This window comes from Grampus griseus (genome assembly GCF_964374135.1).
Source record: "Grampus griseus genome assembly, chromosome: 1".
NCBI lineage: Eukaryota > Metazoa > Chordata > Mammalia > Artiodactyla > Delphinidae > Grampus > Grampus griseus.
In genome coordinates, this window is record NC_139017.1 from 14,677,883 (window position 1) to 14,696,009 (window position 18,127).

Consider the following 18,127-nt stretch of genomic DNA (forward strand, 5'->3'; position numbering starts at 1 on the left):
AGGACAGTCACTGATGGTGAAATAGGTTGAGAAAGAAGGAGAAGGAGAAGGCATCACATAGGAAGACAAACAACAAAAGAGCTTGGGCTTACATTTCCGCCATGTATTCTATATATTCAGTTTAAGTTAGGCAATACAAGTCAAAAGAGGCTCCAGGGGAATGAGGGACAATGATTACATGGCCACAGAGTTTGTGAATTTCTCCAAATCCCAAAATAAAAACACAACTATAAAGCAAAACCAGAAGAAGCCAAGAACAATATTTATAACAGAACTAGGTGACCAACTATCCCTAGAAACCCCCAAAGAGAAGCAAGTGCAAAAAAACCAAGTCACAAGACATGTATGGCATCAGTGTCAGCATAGGACAAAGTAGATAGAAGTCAGAGGGCATCTGACTTTTGAAAGATCTGAAAACTCAAACCCCAAGTGCAGTACACTTGAGAACGTTTGGAGAACGGGCGTTTTGAGAATGGGTGACTACAAGTGGGAGGGGTACTGCTGATCCAAAACAAGAGATGGTGAGAGATCTACGGTGGGAACTGAAGGGATTGGGGTAGGCTAGCTTCTGGGAACTCTCAAAACTGATGGACCAGGGCACACATCCATGGCAAGACCCCACGCTGAGGAGACACTATGGAAAGTGGATGGGCAGAATGCTGTTTAAAAGAATATGCTTAAAGACAGAAGTTCTGAAGCTGGGGTGGGTTTATCATGGGCAATGAAAAAAATTCAATCTTTCCAAAGTGTATTCCTAGATAATATTAGTAAACAATACATTTCAGGAAGGTTAAATTTCATTTACCAGTCCCTGAGTGCTTTGTTCATTCACTATTATGTAACCTTGATTAGCACAGTGCCAAGTACATAGGGGCATCCCCTAAATACTTGTTTATTGACTGGATGAGTTATTTAAAAGTAATTATTATAGCATTGAAACGTGCTCAGGAGGTACTTCAAATATTAGAGAACTATAAATCACAAGTTCTACTCGGTTTTGGTAGATTTAGTAATATCTGGAATAGGTTCTTAGAAAATATTTACTCCAAATTGTCCTTCATTCAAATGTAAAAATAAAACATATTCACAGTTTTAAAAATATTTGTCTCAAAGAAGGATACGTGCCATTTTTAAATACTGAAACATTTTGAATATACAAACCTATATCCAACATATGTTTAGTATATTCCAAAGTTGAGTCCTTTGACTGCCTATGACAAAATCAATCAGACCTATAGAAATAAAAGTCCCTGAAGGACAAGCCCAGGAATCTTCATTTTAAAAAATTTCTATTGGTGATTCTTATGAACACTAAGATTAAAGAATTAGCTCCTTAAGTACTTGCTACCTATTTTGTCACTGCATTATCAATTCCTAGGGACTCGCTGTTACTCTCTTTTCTTCTTAGTCTTGTATCTCATCAAATTATTGATAGGTCCATCACTGAGCATCAGAGAAACACAGTCTTTCTGAACTGATTTAACATTGGAGCATTTATATTATTAAGCATCTAAATGTAAGCTCTGGAAATAGCCTGGTTTTAGCATTTCAAAAAAAAAAGCATCTATGAAATACCTAATCATTTGCAGCTGCTGGTGCTTCTAAGGAAAAAATGTGTATATCTCTATTTGTCTATGTATGTATCTGCCTATCTATTTATCTACCTGTCTATCTATTTATCTATCTTTATACAGTATATTCTCCCTGCTAGGAGCTCACTCAGCCCTAAGAAGTGGACCCTGAGAATTACTCCATATTTCTAATATAGACACAATGACTTCTTTCCTTAAGCTTCCGCCTCTCTAGAGAAGAAAAGTCCACACGAATGTAACAAGCTACCTTTGTAAGGTATTCATTCCACTTCAAAATTAAATGAATCTGCAGTGGTTTCTGCCACATATAAATGTCACAAATTGGAGAATGCCAGGTGAATAATGTACATGATAATACTTGTTTCCATTTAAGTGTTTTGTGATACTGCTGTTTATCATCTTGCTCCACTATCGAAAATATTCATTTGAGAGGAAAAGCTTCCACACTGGTGTAAAACCAAGATGTCTTTTCTTTTCCATTCTATAATGCCTGTCATTTGTCAGGCTGGTATATTTTTATAGCTCCCCTCCCCCTCCAAAAGGCATTTCCGAGAAAGTGCTTTCCAAACTTCACCACCATAATCTCTAAGGAGAGTGCAGAAAGGTAAAGTTCTGAAGTATGCTCAAACAAAGTGATAGTAGGAACAGAATGCATTTTTTTTCTCAATCTTTTGAGTGTTCAAGACGGAAAGCATGTAAAGAGATTCCCCACATACTGCTGTTCCCAGCAATGGTTACATATTTGAATGGTTTTTTAAGAGGAAGTACTGTAATTATAGTCCTTCTGCTTCTCAAAGGGGTATAATTTCATATTGCATCATCCTTTCCCCCTCTGGTTTAGGTCTACTTCACTCAGAGATTATAAGCTATAACTTGTAAAAGATGCATATGATATATGTCACACCATGTTAAATTAAAGCATTTCATAAATGTCATCTGAATGGCACAACTGTACAGTGTGGTCTTATTGCAATTTGCTGCAAAATTACTATAGTGGTTATTAACAGGATGGGGTTTTGACTTTATCAAAATGAGAGATCTCACAGTAGCATTTAAAAAATACTTCCAGCACGAAAAAATACATTCTCCACGTGTTTAGTTAATTTTGTACAGAAATAGGCTTTTAGGAAAGTTAACTCATTTGGTTTAACAATCTTTTTTATTTTAGTAAAAATGATCAAAGTTGCTGTGAACCTATAGAGTAGTACGCTTGCCTACTGTACTGTTAGTTTATTGAATCAGTGAAAATGTGAATTCCAAATATATTAAGAGATGTTTATCTGAGATGATAAAGAAACTAAATAAATCAGGCTTTTAAAAAGTGCCTTTACAAACATTCAAATTAATTTATGTGTAAGATAATAACCTGAATCCTTGGTACACACGAAGCACCAACGGGGCAACATTAACTCGTCAGTATCATCCGAATCTCCACTGGAGAATTGTATTGGTTCTAAGAAATTAGTCTGCGACTGAATTATATACACATTGTTATTTCCTAAATATTTAGGATTTTTTAATAGAATTAAATTAATAAGATTTGGAATAACAAGCCTAAAACAAATGGATGTTTCCTTGCTACTTCTGGATAGTGTACATAAATATCCAGTTCAGCAACCTGCCATGGGTTCCTTTAATGTGCCAGGCACTGTAAGAGCCAGTGTTTCTAACCTCAGGTTGAACTCTGGAAACAGATAATACAAGTTTCGAATTTCTGCTCTACCCCATTATTACTTGTGTGATCTTGGAGGTGTTGCCTCATTTCTCCGAGGTTCATTGTCCTTAACAACCCAATGGATAAATCGGTAACTACTTTACCAACTTTGGTAAGGACTGAATTACTTGACCAAACATCCTTGCCATAATACTTTGTACATGGCAAGTGCAAAACAAATGGAACCTATGAGATTCTTACTGACTAGTTTCTGTCCTCATGCACTTTTAGCAGCATGTCATCTGTCTGCCAATCTATCTTACACATTTCACAATGTGGCACTCCTATGCATGGCACCTAAACCGCGTGTGGGTAGATCAAGATAGAGACCAGTTCTGCAGCCCACCAGGATCTGAAACACTCCCCAGTTCTGCAGAAGACTGGAGGGCCTAGTGCCCTTGCCACGGGTTTGCCCTTGATCCTGGGAGCACACCTGCCTCTGGAAATGCTCAGCACATTGGGTTGGTGTGCCAAGAAGGAAGGAGTCTGGCTATGTTCTGTTCCTGAATAAATCAGTATCATCAAAAACACATAGAAAGGGTCCTTATGATGCACTGACTAATATTTGAAACATACTTACTATATCTATATCTAAATAGATAAATTCTAAGTGAAGAAAGTCAGACAGAGAAAGAATATCATATGATATCATTCATATGTGGAATCTAGTTTTTTAAAATGATACAAATGAACTTAGTTACAAAACAGAAGGACTTACAGATATCAAAAACAAACTTATGGGACTTCCCTGGTGGTGCAGTGGTTAACAATCTGTCTGCCAATGCAGGGGACATGGGTTCGAGCCCTGGTCCGGGAAGATCCCACATGCCACGGAGCAACTAAGCCCATGCGCCACAACTACTGAGCCTGCACTCTAGAGCCCACGAGCCACAACTACTGAAGCCCGTGTGTCTAGAGCCCGTGCTCTGCAACAAGAGAAGCCACCACAATGAGAAGCCCGTGCACCGCAACGAAGAGTAGCCCCCGCTCTCCGCAACTAGAGAAAGCCCGCGCGCGGCAACAAAGACCCAATGCAGCCAAAAATAAATTAATTTTAAAAAAAGAAAACAAACTTATGGTTACCAAAGGGGAAACGTGAAGGGGATGATAAATCAGGAGCCTGGGAAGAACATACACACACTACAATATATAAGATAGATAACCAACAAGGACCTACTGTAAAGCACAGGGAACTCTACTCAATATTCTGTTATAACCTATATGAGAAAAGAATCTGAAAAAGAATGAATATATGTATAACTGAATCACTTTGCTGTACACCTGAAACTAACACAACATTGTAAATCAACTATACTCCAATAAAATTTAAAAAATAAAAAAGATGTACTTTTTATTTATAATCCCAAATAAATAAGGTTTTACTTTTTAATCATAATGTACATATGTATACATTATATCTATCCATATATACATACACATACATATATATGTATCGTATGGTGGCTATCTTGCTAAAAGCCTTAAAATACTCCTAGTTTGAAATTGCCTTCAAGATCTATGATCCCTAAGCTTCATCCATGCAGTTTTGTTCTTCGCACTTGTCCTGTCGTCTGGGAGCACCTAAAGGGGCAGTGATTATTGTCTCACTTGCTTGTCCCTGGGGCCTCTCCCTCATAGGTGCTCATGAACGAGACTTCCACGTTGCATGCAAGCTGGTTCTCCTCCCACCCACGTCCAGGCCTCTTTTGCTAACACGTGCTGACACGGTTGAAGCAGACCACCTTCCACAGCTGCCTCTGCCACTACACAGGATCCACCCCCAAGCAGGCACTGCCATCAGTATTGGTCTGGTAACCCCAAGGTGCTGATGAAGTACTATATTCTCAGGGATTCTCGTTAAAGAGAAGCCACTCTGTTGCGTACGTACCAATAGAAGAAAACATACTTCTCACTGTTGGGCTACCTTCTGTCACATGGGCACCGAGCAGAGATGACAGGTTCTGCATCCTGATCCATTCTCCTCTTCCCTAGTCCACAGCTGTAGCTAGAAAGGGGCTCCCTCACTAGGGACTACCTTTGTCCAGCCCTCCATTAAACTAGTGTAGCCATGTGACGTGCTCTCCCCCAACAGGATCGTATCAGAAGAGACGTGTGCCTCTTTGGGGCCAAGACCTTTTAAAAGGTGGGAGTTGTCTCTCCACATTGTCTTGTCCTTTCCTAGTGAAAGGCAGAGCTACGGAGTGGAAGAGGCTGTGCCCTGAATTGTCGTATGGAGAAGAGCCACCAGGCAACGAGGAACAGCTGCCTTGGAGGGGTTAAAGGAACAAGAAATAAACTCCTATATTGTTTGGGTCACTAGACATGTCAGGGTGTATTCATTACATGCGCTTAGCTTATCCTAACTATTATCGGTAGCAATGCAGTTGCAAACCTTGTTATTACCTCACACTTGTTAGTTAAACCAACAACCACTTATTACCTAACATGCCTGCCCAAACTAACAGCACTGTTGAATCTGACCTTAAATGCCTGAGACATTCTTACTCGGCCAAGTTTGTATATCCTGGCCCTTGGGATAAGTTCATTCCCAGGGAGGTGCCAGATGTATCCAACTATGTGGTACTCAACGTAGGCTGAGGCTGGGAACGCCACCGTGGTCGCAGCTTCATCTATTTTACCTGCAGTTTACCACAACTTTGAATCTTGGATAACGTCTTCAGAATGAGCCTTTCCACCAAGCTCAGCTCCATTTCCTCCTTCTCTTCGCATGTGCACCCCAGCACCTTTATCCCTATCTTTGTACCTGGCCCTCTACATACTCAGGTTGATCACTTATCACTCAGCTTACCAGCTGCAAGAGAAATGTTACTACCCATCTCTCCTTAAGTCTCTGAACGAGGTACCACATGACTTATGACCAAATCTTCATGTCTTTCTTAAAGCTCCACATAAACTCCCCACCTTTCAAATCCTTCGCCACGCTAATGCTTACAGCCAATACCCATACATCATACTATTCAAGGTCAGTCTCCTTATAGGCCGAAGAAACCTGTGCATTACTTCTCTTTGTACACTTTAATATTGGGGTAACACAAAATATAAGGCAATATGTTTCTGGACTTTTAGATATGTTGTGGTAATTAATGACAAATACTTAGTTCTGAGCAGAGGAGAAAGAGTTGATGAATTGCAGGAAATGGGACATTATGCAGAGAAAGTATATCCTGCTCCATTTTTTAATGTATTTCCTTGACAATTATCACCCTGGCAGATCAATCAATTTTCACAAGTAGGATTCTTATTCCTTATGATTCCATCTTCCATGGGTTGAATCTGGAAATACTTCCGTCACTGATGCCTTTCCATTTCATCTAATTCATCTCAACCACTCGACTCCTGCCTTATTAATTTCTTTTTTAATGTCTCTTAATCATTTCTCTCTCTTCTGGCTCTATTACAGCCGTTTATCGATGCCTTCTTGAGTATTACAATCAACCATTCTTCTCTCTTTTTATAAAATTACAACTATATTTTGGTTTTCAGCCAACTTTTAGATTCCTTCATTCACTGTTTTTTATTTCCATTGTTTTAAAAAAATAGCTTAGGTTAAATCTTCTGATTTTGAGGACATAGTTTAGGGTACACTTTGACTGCAATTTAACAGGGGCTCAGCATTGTGGAAAACTTAGAAAACCACTTGGTTTTAAGGTGGAATTCAGAGGATAGGAGAGAGTGAATCCACTCCTGACCAAGTGTGTGCAGAAGGACACACATTTACCACCCCCCAACACAGACCCACATCCAGATTCTTTTCTCTATGCATCTTTGATAGACAGTTTTCTAGCAACTTGGTTATTAAAGACTGGTCCACAGATAGCAATGAGGCATCACCCAGAAACTTTCACAAATATAGAATCTTAGTCCCTGCTCAGGATTTTCTGAATCAGAATCTGTCTTTGAAAAAGCATCTGAGAGATTCACATGCACGTTAAAGTTTGAGAAGAATTGCGCTGACCGACCTCCTATATCTTGTCTGTTGTGGCTTCACTCTCACGGGTTCCTCAGCCAGGGCCAAGAACACGGCAAAGTAAAGGAGAAAGAAGGGAAGAGAGATGGAGAAAATCCCAAGCAGAAAAGCACTCAGACAGCGTTGCCTGAATGCCTTCTGCATGAGGCAGGCCATACGTTAGGGCCTTTCTCTCAAATGTCCTCACCACATCAGCATCATCTGTGCACGTAGGTCAGGAACAGCCTGGGATCTCTACATAAATGTACTTTAAGTAGGACCTTCATAGGTCCTTCCCCAAATACCTCAAAATAGTTTTTTAAAGCATCAGCCAGGCCTGGGGCTCTATCTGGTTCCTTCTGGACCTAAGTCACACTAGATGAGGAAAAGGGAAAGAACGTTCAACCTCCAACTCAGGATATATATCCAACAATTCAGGCACTGAGTGCAAAGGAAACACAAAGTGCAGTGACATTTTGGGAGACACATTATGTGTATCTCTACTATTAGCCAAGGCTGCTTATAAGATGAATGGATTTATTTTCCCCAGTGCAGTAATTTTTCTTTTTTTTTTTTGGCCCAGATATATCTTTTGGGTACTGAAAGCTCTCCCTTTAAAGATACATAAACAAAACAAAAAGTACACAGATACACTCCCACATACAATCTAAAGGTATATATGGATGCCCTAAAACTCATCCATGGTAGCCCTAGGGATCCCAGGACTCTATATTAAGGAATCCTCAATAATAATAACGACTCTTCTCCATTGTCTCCTAATAATATTAATATTATTATGTGCTTTAGATGATCTATGACTTTGATGGTCTTGACTTTGGCATCAGCAATTTTAGGGTTTAGTGACTCAGAGCATTACTTCATGCCATTTTCAAGATCTTGGCATTCACAAGAGGAACGATTACAATATTTCTTATGGAAGAATAAGACAAACATGCCATACCTTATGAGACTGGATGGAGTTTCAAATGACAACTGCCAAAGGGGAAGTTTCCTTTCAGAACACAGAATGCACAGCACAGTCACTCAGGCCATTTGGGGCTGGCTTGGTTCCTAAGTTATTATAACAAAATGAGACTTGAACTACTGCCTAATTTCCTTGTATGCTCCCTAATATTATTAAGGATTGTAATTGCATGAATTTTTAAAACTGGGCTTGAATTTAATTTTACAGTTTATAATTCTGACATTGTTGACAGCTTTTTTAGGGTGTATTCTGTTGTTCCGTTGAAAATGACGGTAAGCAATTTTAGAAATCTTTTATAACATTATTTAGGCAAAGGTGTACTTGACACTATATTTCCACATATAATAATAATCCGTATAATTTGTGTCTGTACGTGGAGCATGAGAAAACAAAATAAAAATTAGGTAAAATGTAAATGTGATTTAGAGGTGGAGAATGTGGAGGTTTTAAATTCACGAAAGTGTTCTATCACTGTATCTATCTTCAGATTCCTATATGTAGCTCTTTCTGGCTACATGTCAGATTTCATGAAAATTCTCTTTATTTTTTTCTGACTATAAAAATTATCAACAAAGCAAATTAGTCAGAAAAAAAGAAAAAAATGTTTTTAAAACAAAGAAAAATGTTAATTTTTAAAAACATCTTTCCTTTCAAGCATTTCTAAATTAGATTTTTGTACGTAGAAAATGACACACAGAAGCCTCTTTTTATTTTTATTTTTTTTATTTTTGCGGTACACGGGCCTCTCACTGTTGTGGCCTCTCCCGTTGCAGAGCACAGGCTCAGGCCATGCAGGCTCAGCGGCCTATGGCTTATGGGCCCAGCCGCTCTGCGGCTTGTGGGATCTTCCCGGACCGGGGCACAAACCCATGTCCCCTGCATCGGCAGGCGGACTCTCAACCACTGCGCCACCAGGGAAGCCCAGAAGCCTCTTTTTAAAAACGCCTTTTCTATTCTTGTCTCTCTTTTTCTCCTATCCTCACTCCTGAGATCAAAGTCCATGTTGTAATATATACTTTGTACGTTGTAATATGTCCGTACTTTTTTCCTCTTACTACTGAATAAAATTCCATTGAGTGGATATATTACATTTTATTTATCCACTCATCAGTTAATGGACATTTGGATTATTTCTACATTTTGACTATTATGAATAAAGCAGCAATGGACATTCATGAATAAGATTGTATGAGGATATATTTTTTCTTTTTGCTTGGATATATAGCAAGGAGTTAAAGGGCAGAGTCGTAGGGTAACACTGTATTTAATATTTTGAGGAACACCAGACTTTTCCAAAGTGGGTGCACATTGTACATTCCCACCAGTAGTCTGTGGGAATTCCACTTTCTCCATCTCCTCATCAAGACGTGTCACTCTCTGTACCTTTAATGAGAGCTAGCTAAGTGAGTTTGAAGTGGTGTCTCATTGTGCTTCCGATTTGCATTTCTCCTAAGACAAATAATGTCCACAGCATTTTTTCATATGCTTATTTGCCGTTTGTATATCTTCCTTGGAGAATTGTCTATTTAGATCCTTTACTCATTTTTTAATTGAACTGTCTTTTAATTATTGAGTTGTAAAGTTTTTCTACAGACACTAGAGACAAGTCTCTTATTGACTATATGCTTTGCAAATATTTTCTCCCATTGTTTGGGTTGTTTTTTCATTTTCCTGATAGTGTCCTATGTAAAACAAGTGTTTTAAATTTTAATGAAGTCCAATTTATCCATCCTTTTGTTGCTTGTGCTTTTGGTGTCATACCTAAAATGTCACCGACTAATCTAAGGACATGAAGATTCACATCTCTATTTTCTTCTAAGACTTTTATGGTTTTAGCTCTTACATTTTATTCTTTGCTCCATTTTGAGTTAATTTTTGTATAAGGTATGAAGTAGAGAATCCAACTTCATTTTTTGCATATCAGTATCATTTATTGAAAAGACCATTGCTTCTTTATTTGTCTTGGCACTCTTGTTAAAAATCAACTGACTGTAAAAGTGATGGTTAATTTCTAGACTCTCAACTCTATTACAGTGATCCGGGTATCTCTCCCCAAGCCACATCACACCGTCTTGATCACAACATTATAGTAAATTCTAAAATTGAGACGTGTGAATCTTCCAACTCTCTTCTTTTTCAAGACAGTTTTGGCCTTTTTTTGAGTGCCCTGAATTTTAATATGAATTTTAGGATCATCGTATAAATGTCTGCAAAGAAGCCAGTTGGGCCTTTAACAAGACTGTGTTGAATCTATAGACCAACAGCCATCTTAGCAAAATTAAGTCTCTGATACATGAATATAGGATGTTTTTCCATTTATTTAGTGCTTCTTTAATTTCTTTCAACAATATTTTGTAGTGTTCAGACTAAAAGTTTTGGACTTATTTTATTAAATATATTCCTAAGTATTTTATTATTTTGATGCTATTTAAATAAAGTTGTGTTCTAAATTTCAATTTCAGATTGTTCATTGCAAGTACATAAAAATACCACTGATTTCTGTGTATTGATCATGTATTCTGCAAACTTGTTGAACCTTATTAGTTCTGATAGACAGTATTTTAATAAATTTGATAGGGACAGAGTAAAGGGACAAAGTAGGTGATTAAATAGCTAATCCCACCAGGGGATTTTAAGGAGAGAAGAAAGTATGGGAGACATCCGTAAGTTAATGATCACTCAGGAAAGCTGGTTTACTTAACCACAAAACCAAGCAGGCTTGCTAGCAACAAAACCATGCAACAGAAGCATGAGACATGCCCCCCACAAATAAAACAATGGTGGCATGAGACCCACATCCTGCCCAGTGAGTTCAGTAAGTTCATGATTCCTTGGACATGGTCCTCTGTGCACACTAAAGAAAATAAAAGGAAAACGTGACATTATACTAAAACCTGAAATGATTTACCATTTTTAGCATATGTTACCACCTTTTTGCTCATTTCCATTGCGCCATGACAGTCCCAGCTTGACCATGTAGGGACAAAAAAAGTCCCCCACCTGACATGGAGGAGGAACTGATGATGGAAGCCTGATGTCTACCCAAGAAAAAGGAAGAAGGTGGTCTTTCCCCCACTTCTCTCTTTTCCTTTGATGGTAAAACTGTAGCCCACTAAGTTCTTGGGGCACGGCACCCTCTCATTAGCCCGCTTGGAAGCCTCACAAGCATCCTATTCTAAAAAATCCCTTCTTATCTATCACTTTGCCTCTCACTGAATTCTTTCTGCACTGAGACATAAAGAACCAGAGTTCCTCAAAGCCACCCAAAACACCACCTATCGGTTTCAGATTCCTTGGAATCTTGGGATTTTTTACCTACGAGATCATGTTATATACAAAGACAGATAGTTTTACTTCTTCCTTTTCAATCTGGATGACTTTTTTTTTTTTTTTTTTTGCCATACGCGGGCCTCTCACTGTTGTGGCCTCTCCCGTTGCAGAGCACAGGCTCCGGACGTGCAGACTCAGCAGCCATGGCTCACGGACCCAGCTGCTCCGTGGCATGTGGGATCTTCCCAGACTAGGGCACGAACCCGCGTCCCCTGCATCGGCAGGTGGACTCTCAACCACTGCGCCGCCAGGGAAGCCCTGGATGACTTTTATTTCATTTTCTTGCCTAATTTCCCTGGTTAGAACCTGCAGTACAATGTTGTATAGAATATTGTTGTCTTATTCCTGATCTTAGGGAGAGAGCATTAAGTTTTTCACTGAAAGTTTTCATTTATAAGTAGGAGGTCAGCTGTAGGTAAGTATTGTGCAGATGTTTATTTTCAAATTGAGGAAATTCTCCTCCATTACTAGTTTTCTGAGAGTGTTTATCATGAAATGGTGTTAAATTTTGTCAAATACTATTCCTGAATACAGTATTATAATCAGGTGACTTTTTTCTTTAGCCAGAAAATAAGGTGATTGTATTGTCTGATTTTCAAATATTGAAACAGAATGCGTTCCTGGAACACAACCACCTTAGTCTTTGTGTTTAATTATTTTAAAATACTGCTGAATATCTATTTGCCAAAATTTTGTTTAAAACTTTGGCCTCTCAATTCATGAAAGATATTGGTTTGTGGTTTTCTTTCACGCACTGTTGCTGGTCTTGTTTGCTATCAGGATAATATTTTCGTTCATGGGCAATCTTTAACTTTCAATTGGTTTATTAGACCAGTTACACTGAATGGTACTATTGCTATATTAAGGTTTAATAAGTCTGCCATTTTATTTTTCTGGTTTTTATTTATTCTGTTTTTCAGTCTCTAGCTACTTTCTCCCTGTATTATTATAGGTTATCTGAACATATTTTATTTTATTATTTCTTTATTTTTTTACATGAACATATTTTAGAATTCCATTTTGATTTATCTGTGGTGTTCTTGAATACATCATCCTTATAATAAGCCTTTTTAGTTGTTGTCTAGATATTACATTATATACACAGATATCAAAGTCTGGTAGTTTTTTTATTTTACCAATTCCAGTTAAGTATAGAAAAATTACTTCCCTTTACATTTCTTACCCTCTCCATTTTTGATATAATTATTTAAAATATCTCCTCTAATATATTGAGAACCACATTAGATAGTGATGTAATTTTTCAACCGTCAAAAAATTTAAAAAACTCAAAGAGGGCTTCCCTGGTGGCGCAGTGGTTGAGAGTCCGCCTGCCAATACAGAGGACACGGGTTCATGCCCCAGCCCGGGAAGATCCCACGTGTCCCGGAGCGGCTGGGCCCGTGAGCCATGGCCGCTGAGCCTGCGCATCCGGAGCCTGTGCTCCGCAATGGGAGAGGCCACAGCAGTGAGAGGCCCGCGTACCGCAAAAAAAAAAAAAAAAAAAAAAAAAAAAAACTCAAAGAGAAGGGAGAAAACGTGTCATATTTAGCCATATTTTAACTCTGATGTTTTTTATTCCTTTCTGATGTTTCAAGATTCCTTCATTTATCATCTCCTGTTTAGAGAAGTTTCTTCAGCCTAACTTTAGAGTAGGTATATGCTGGAGACAAATGATGGATGCTTTAAAATCCTTGCATGATAATTCTAACATCTGTATCACCTTGATGCTGGTATTGTTGATTGTCTTTTTTCATTCCATTTGATATTATCCTAGTTCTTGTAATGATAAGTGAAATTTTATTGGAACCCGGACATTTTGGTGTTATGAGACTCTGAATCTTACTTAAGTCTTGCTTTAACAGTCAGGCCTCCTATGAAACTCTTCTGGCGAGTGAAGAGAGGATGTTGCCTCACTATTGCCTGGTGGGAATAGAAGTCAAGGTTCTCCACTCTGGCTCCACTGACTCAGTAGGGGAGGGTCTCCTTGTTACCACCGGGCAGGACTTGGGGTTCTGACTCTCCACTAGGACTCTGAAAACACTGCCCTAGCTGGGAGGGGAGAAACACCTCCATTTCAAGGAGATCTCAAAGAATGTTTACCTATATTGATGACATCAATGATCAGAGAGGTCCTACCTTCTGAAATGTCATTGCCCTGGGTATGTTCATGTACAATTCCACCCCATGAGAACTGGAGAAAGAGATCCAGAGCCAGTAGTGTACTGGAGCCATCTCCACTGTATAAGATCATTCTTCCCAAATTCATATTTGGTGACATCTCATTAGTAGCTTAAAATCGATGATGTGGGCTTTTAATTTTTCTCAGATACCCCAATGTTAAATATTTACAAGCACAGAATTACTAAAACTGTCTCCTACCCCAATAAAATGGACTTGAAATAGGAATTTGAGAAAAATTAGGTTTTAATTTCTTGCATACTTGAGTTGTAGAATTGAGGGACAAATCTGCTACCCTTTACTTCATATGGGTAATGACATATAAATGAAACTTTGGGAGCTGTAACTTTAGTTCACAGTTTTTCAGTACTATATACCAAAATTACTTTACCTTAGATCTTCAGGGAGAAAACGTATTTAAGTGAAAAATTTATGTAATGCTTAGATTATTACAATAACCATTCTAAATGACCATCTGACCATGAGATTAGTGCTCAGACAGGATGTCTCTTCATTTACTTAACACTTATTAAATAAGTATTTATGGGGTGCTTATTATGTGACTGAAACTGTACTGTTTGTGTTGGACAGAGAAAAGACAATGAAGTAAATAAGTGAATTTATTTAATTTGCTGAAGCAAATAGATGAATTTATTTAATTTGCTTAATTAAATAAAGGCTACAATGAAAATAACATGGGATGATGTAAAATACAGTGATTTGAAAATGTTCTACAACTGAGTGATCAGTGAAGAAATCTCAAAAGATATATCAATCTTTGAATTGAGACTTGAATAACAAGCAAAAGACATCCATGTTGAAAATTCAGGGCAAATGTGTAAGGGTGAAATGTGTAAAGACAGATTTTACTAGTCAACACATATAAAACTGTAATATGACTCTCTCAGAAAATAGTGCCTCAATATCACAATATAAAAACAGTAGAGATTGCCTTTTTAGTTATTTTTCTACCTCCCAGCTTTCCAATGAAGCATATCACACACTATGGTTAATCTGAAGGTCTTCAAATCCATATTAGCTCACTTTACATTTGGCTTTTATTTGTTAAAACAGTTTTTAATACATGCTCCAAGTTATATGACAAATATATTTTGCCTTGAAATAATTATCATTCCATTGTAACTTAAAAAAATTTTTTTTTCTTTAACCAGATTGTGGTTTATGCTCTTGGCCACTGCATTCTCAACTATTTGCAAGAGAATATGTAATTATTAAAAATTAATACAATCATTGAATTGATTCTTCAAGGTAAATTTGCCTTTTATCTACTTTCATGTGGTAATATGATCAGAACAGGTAAAAAGCTCCAGCTGAAGACAGTACATTTAAGTACGGAGCTGCTTTTCCTGATGTATGATACAGTTACAATCTGTGTTCATATAGGTCAGACATCAATATTTGTGATGTTGGTAATTAAAATTAATAAAATGATAAAAACCCATTGTACTGTTAGATAGAGAAAAGGTTAAAAGAAATTTAGACCAGAGCTACCATAATTTCCACTTGGATCTATGTGTAAGTGACTTTTGCTATACTATCTTCTACGGAATTTGGGAGGAAAACTGTTCTTGTTTACTTAATATCACTTATTAATATTAATTCACCAGTTATTCCAAGACACATACTTAAATTACTTCATTGTTTACTTGGAACCCCAAGCTTCCACGGTTTTTTTTTTTGTTTTTTTTTTTTTGCGGTACGCGGACCTCTCACTCTTGTGGCCTCTCCCGTTGCAGAGCACAGGCTCCGGATGCGCAGGCTCAGCGGCCATGGCTCACGGGCCCAGCCACTCCGTGGCATGTGGGATCCTCCCAGACTGGGGCACGAACCCGTGTCCCCTGCATCAGCAGGTGGACTCTCAACCACTGCGCCACCAGGGAAGCCCCGTTTTTTGACAACTGTAAAATGGACTGCCCAAGTAGCCTTATATTTTATATTCATATTAAAAGTCGTACAGAAACACCCCGAAAGCAACCACCTCTTTGAAATGTAAGCACACACACAGAGGACTTCCTGATATAGCCCTCAGTATCACTGATAGACCATCTCCTAAATTAGTTTCTGGAAGAGAGCAATTCTTTACCTTCAATAGTGAGAACTCACCTGATCACACAGGAAGCTACTGTTTTTAGTGCCAACTTTATCACAGTCACAGGGTTTGCAAACATCTATGGCTGAAGGATCTGCACCAACTTGTCGGAAAAAGTAATCCTTACACAGCTCACAGTTCCTCCCTGCATCGGGGAAAGGTTATGCGTTATGACTTCCAATTCATTAAAATCAGCTGCATAATTCAAAATTAAAGACTGTATTCCTTTGAGGGAATTCTATGATTTTAGGGATGTCCATTTTAATGCACCTTTCATCTCTACCTGCCAATTTAGTGATCCACAGCATATGAAACAATGAACCTGTTACAAACTGTGCTCTACTTCATTAAACTCCCATCTGTTATATAATACCACACTTCTAAAAAGCTGTGCTTTGTAGGGGCCCATACATTTTGAAAGAGTTTGTTTCCAAACTTAAAATTCTTATTTCTAAGACCAGGTACTGAATCTAAATCAAATATGAGAAATTTCTACATTCGTGGCAGATGATAACTCTACAGTTGGAAGCAAATAAGCATATATTATTCAAATATTTTTCCAGAACTAAATCTTATAAAATAGAAGACTGCTTTTAATGTAATTTATTATTTCATAGTTAATGTGATTAAAAGCAAATGCTTCTGTTAGTACTTATGGCCATTATTTTTCATTTCAAATATCAAAATAGAATTTTATATTTAGCTATGTCAAATAAATTTCATATTAAATATTAGAATATCTTAACACATTAGAAATATGAGGTAATTCCTATTGTTTACAATTTATTATTCAGAAAATTTCCCTTTCCATTTTATATAAGAAAGCAATCTAAACTACAGGGAGTTTCTAAACTAAATGTGAGTAGCATATCAGATCACTGAAACTGAAATAAAACTGAAGGCTATCAATTCCCCCTTTAAACATGATGCACTCTTCCTCAAATATTGCTGAAACTGGCCCAATGTTAGAAAACGATGAAAACAACTTAATCAAATGAAAAACTCACACTCTAATGGATCTTGGCTGAGGACAAATTAAATGGATTTATAATATGTCTAGAATATTTCCATTTCTATATGCTGAGGACTCCCAAATTTATATCTCCAGTCTGAAATCTCTCCTTTATTTATCATTCAATGAATATTTATTGAGTGATTACCATGTTCCAAACTCTGTGCTAAGGGCTGAGGAAAATACAAACTGCACCCTTTTCACAGAGTTACCTTATAGTCTAGCAGGTAAGATGAATCCTAATTAAATTATTACAGGAATAAACATATATTTACAAACTGTGATAACCATAAGATGCCACTAAAGTATATCGATTATACTGATCCTCTCTGAAGCATCATGGAAGTCCTTTCTTTAAGAAAGGAGCTTCAGAACTGTGTTTCTGACTGCCCCAAAGAGAGTTTCTTCTTTGTTTCTTAGAAACACACAGTGAACTTGTCCAAAACAGAACTTGCCATCTTCTCCTTCAATTTGATCCTCCTGTATTTCCTATCTCAATGGCTGGTACCAATGTTGATCGTGTTGCTCAAACCAGAATGTTAGGCATAAGTCTTGACTCTTCTTCCTTCCCTTACCTACACTCTGCACCTTGCTCAGAAAATGCTGTCACTGTCTACCCTAAGTGTCTATTGGATCCGCTCATCTCTATCCACACCACCTTAAATGTTTTCCCGCATTATTTCTCATCTGGACCATTGCAATATCTGACTAACGTTTTTTCCCAAACCACTTTTGACCCTCTTCAATCCATTCTCCACTTTATAACCAGATAGGTCTTTAAAAAACACAAAATTCCTTTCCTTAAGTGCCCTGAAATGGCATCTCCTTAACCTTAGGATAGAAGCCAATCTCTTTATCATGGTTTAGAGAGCCCTCCAGTATCTGGGCTCTGTCTTTCTTCCTAGTGCCTTTTCTAACAATCAGCCATTTGCACTTTCAACAGTTCTTCAAGGGCGCCATGCTTCTCTCTCCTCTAGGCCATTGCACAGCTGTTTCTCTTACTGGAAAACTTTGTTCACACTCCTAATCCCCAACCCTGCTCCTTCACCTGGTTAACTCCTACTATACTTCCCCATCTTAGCACTCATCAGACAACTTTTTAATTGTTCCTTTAATAGGGTGCCTTTACCACCATGTAATAATCCATACAAAGACAAGAAAATTCATCATTTTGTTAATCCTTATATTCCCAGCACCTAGCCAAGAGCTTGTCCCACTTTAGGTTATCAATAATTATCC

The 18,127-nt window shown here is 37.8% G+C and overlaps 1 protein-coding gene across 1 annotated transcript in view; it reads right to left on the bottom strand.

Moving 5' to 3' along the window:
• USH2A (usherin) overlaps positions 1 to 18,127 on the bottom strand; it is a gene marked incomplete at its 5' end in the record, with an annotated part of 770,156 nt that overhangs the window by 630,009 nt on the left and 122,020 nt on the right. Inside the window, one exon of the mRNA XM_082666701.1 lies at positions 15,891 to 16,021. Coding sequence (XP_082522827.1) covers positions 15,891 to 16,021 — 131 coding nt within the window. The remainder of the gene's footprint in view (positions 1 to 15,890; positions 16,022 to 18,127) is intronic.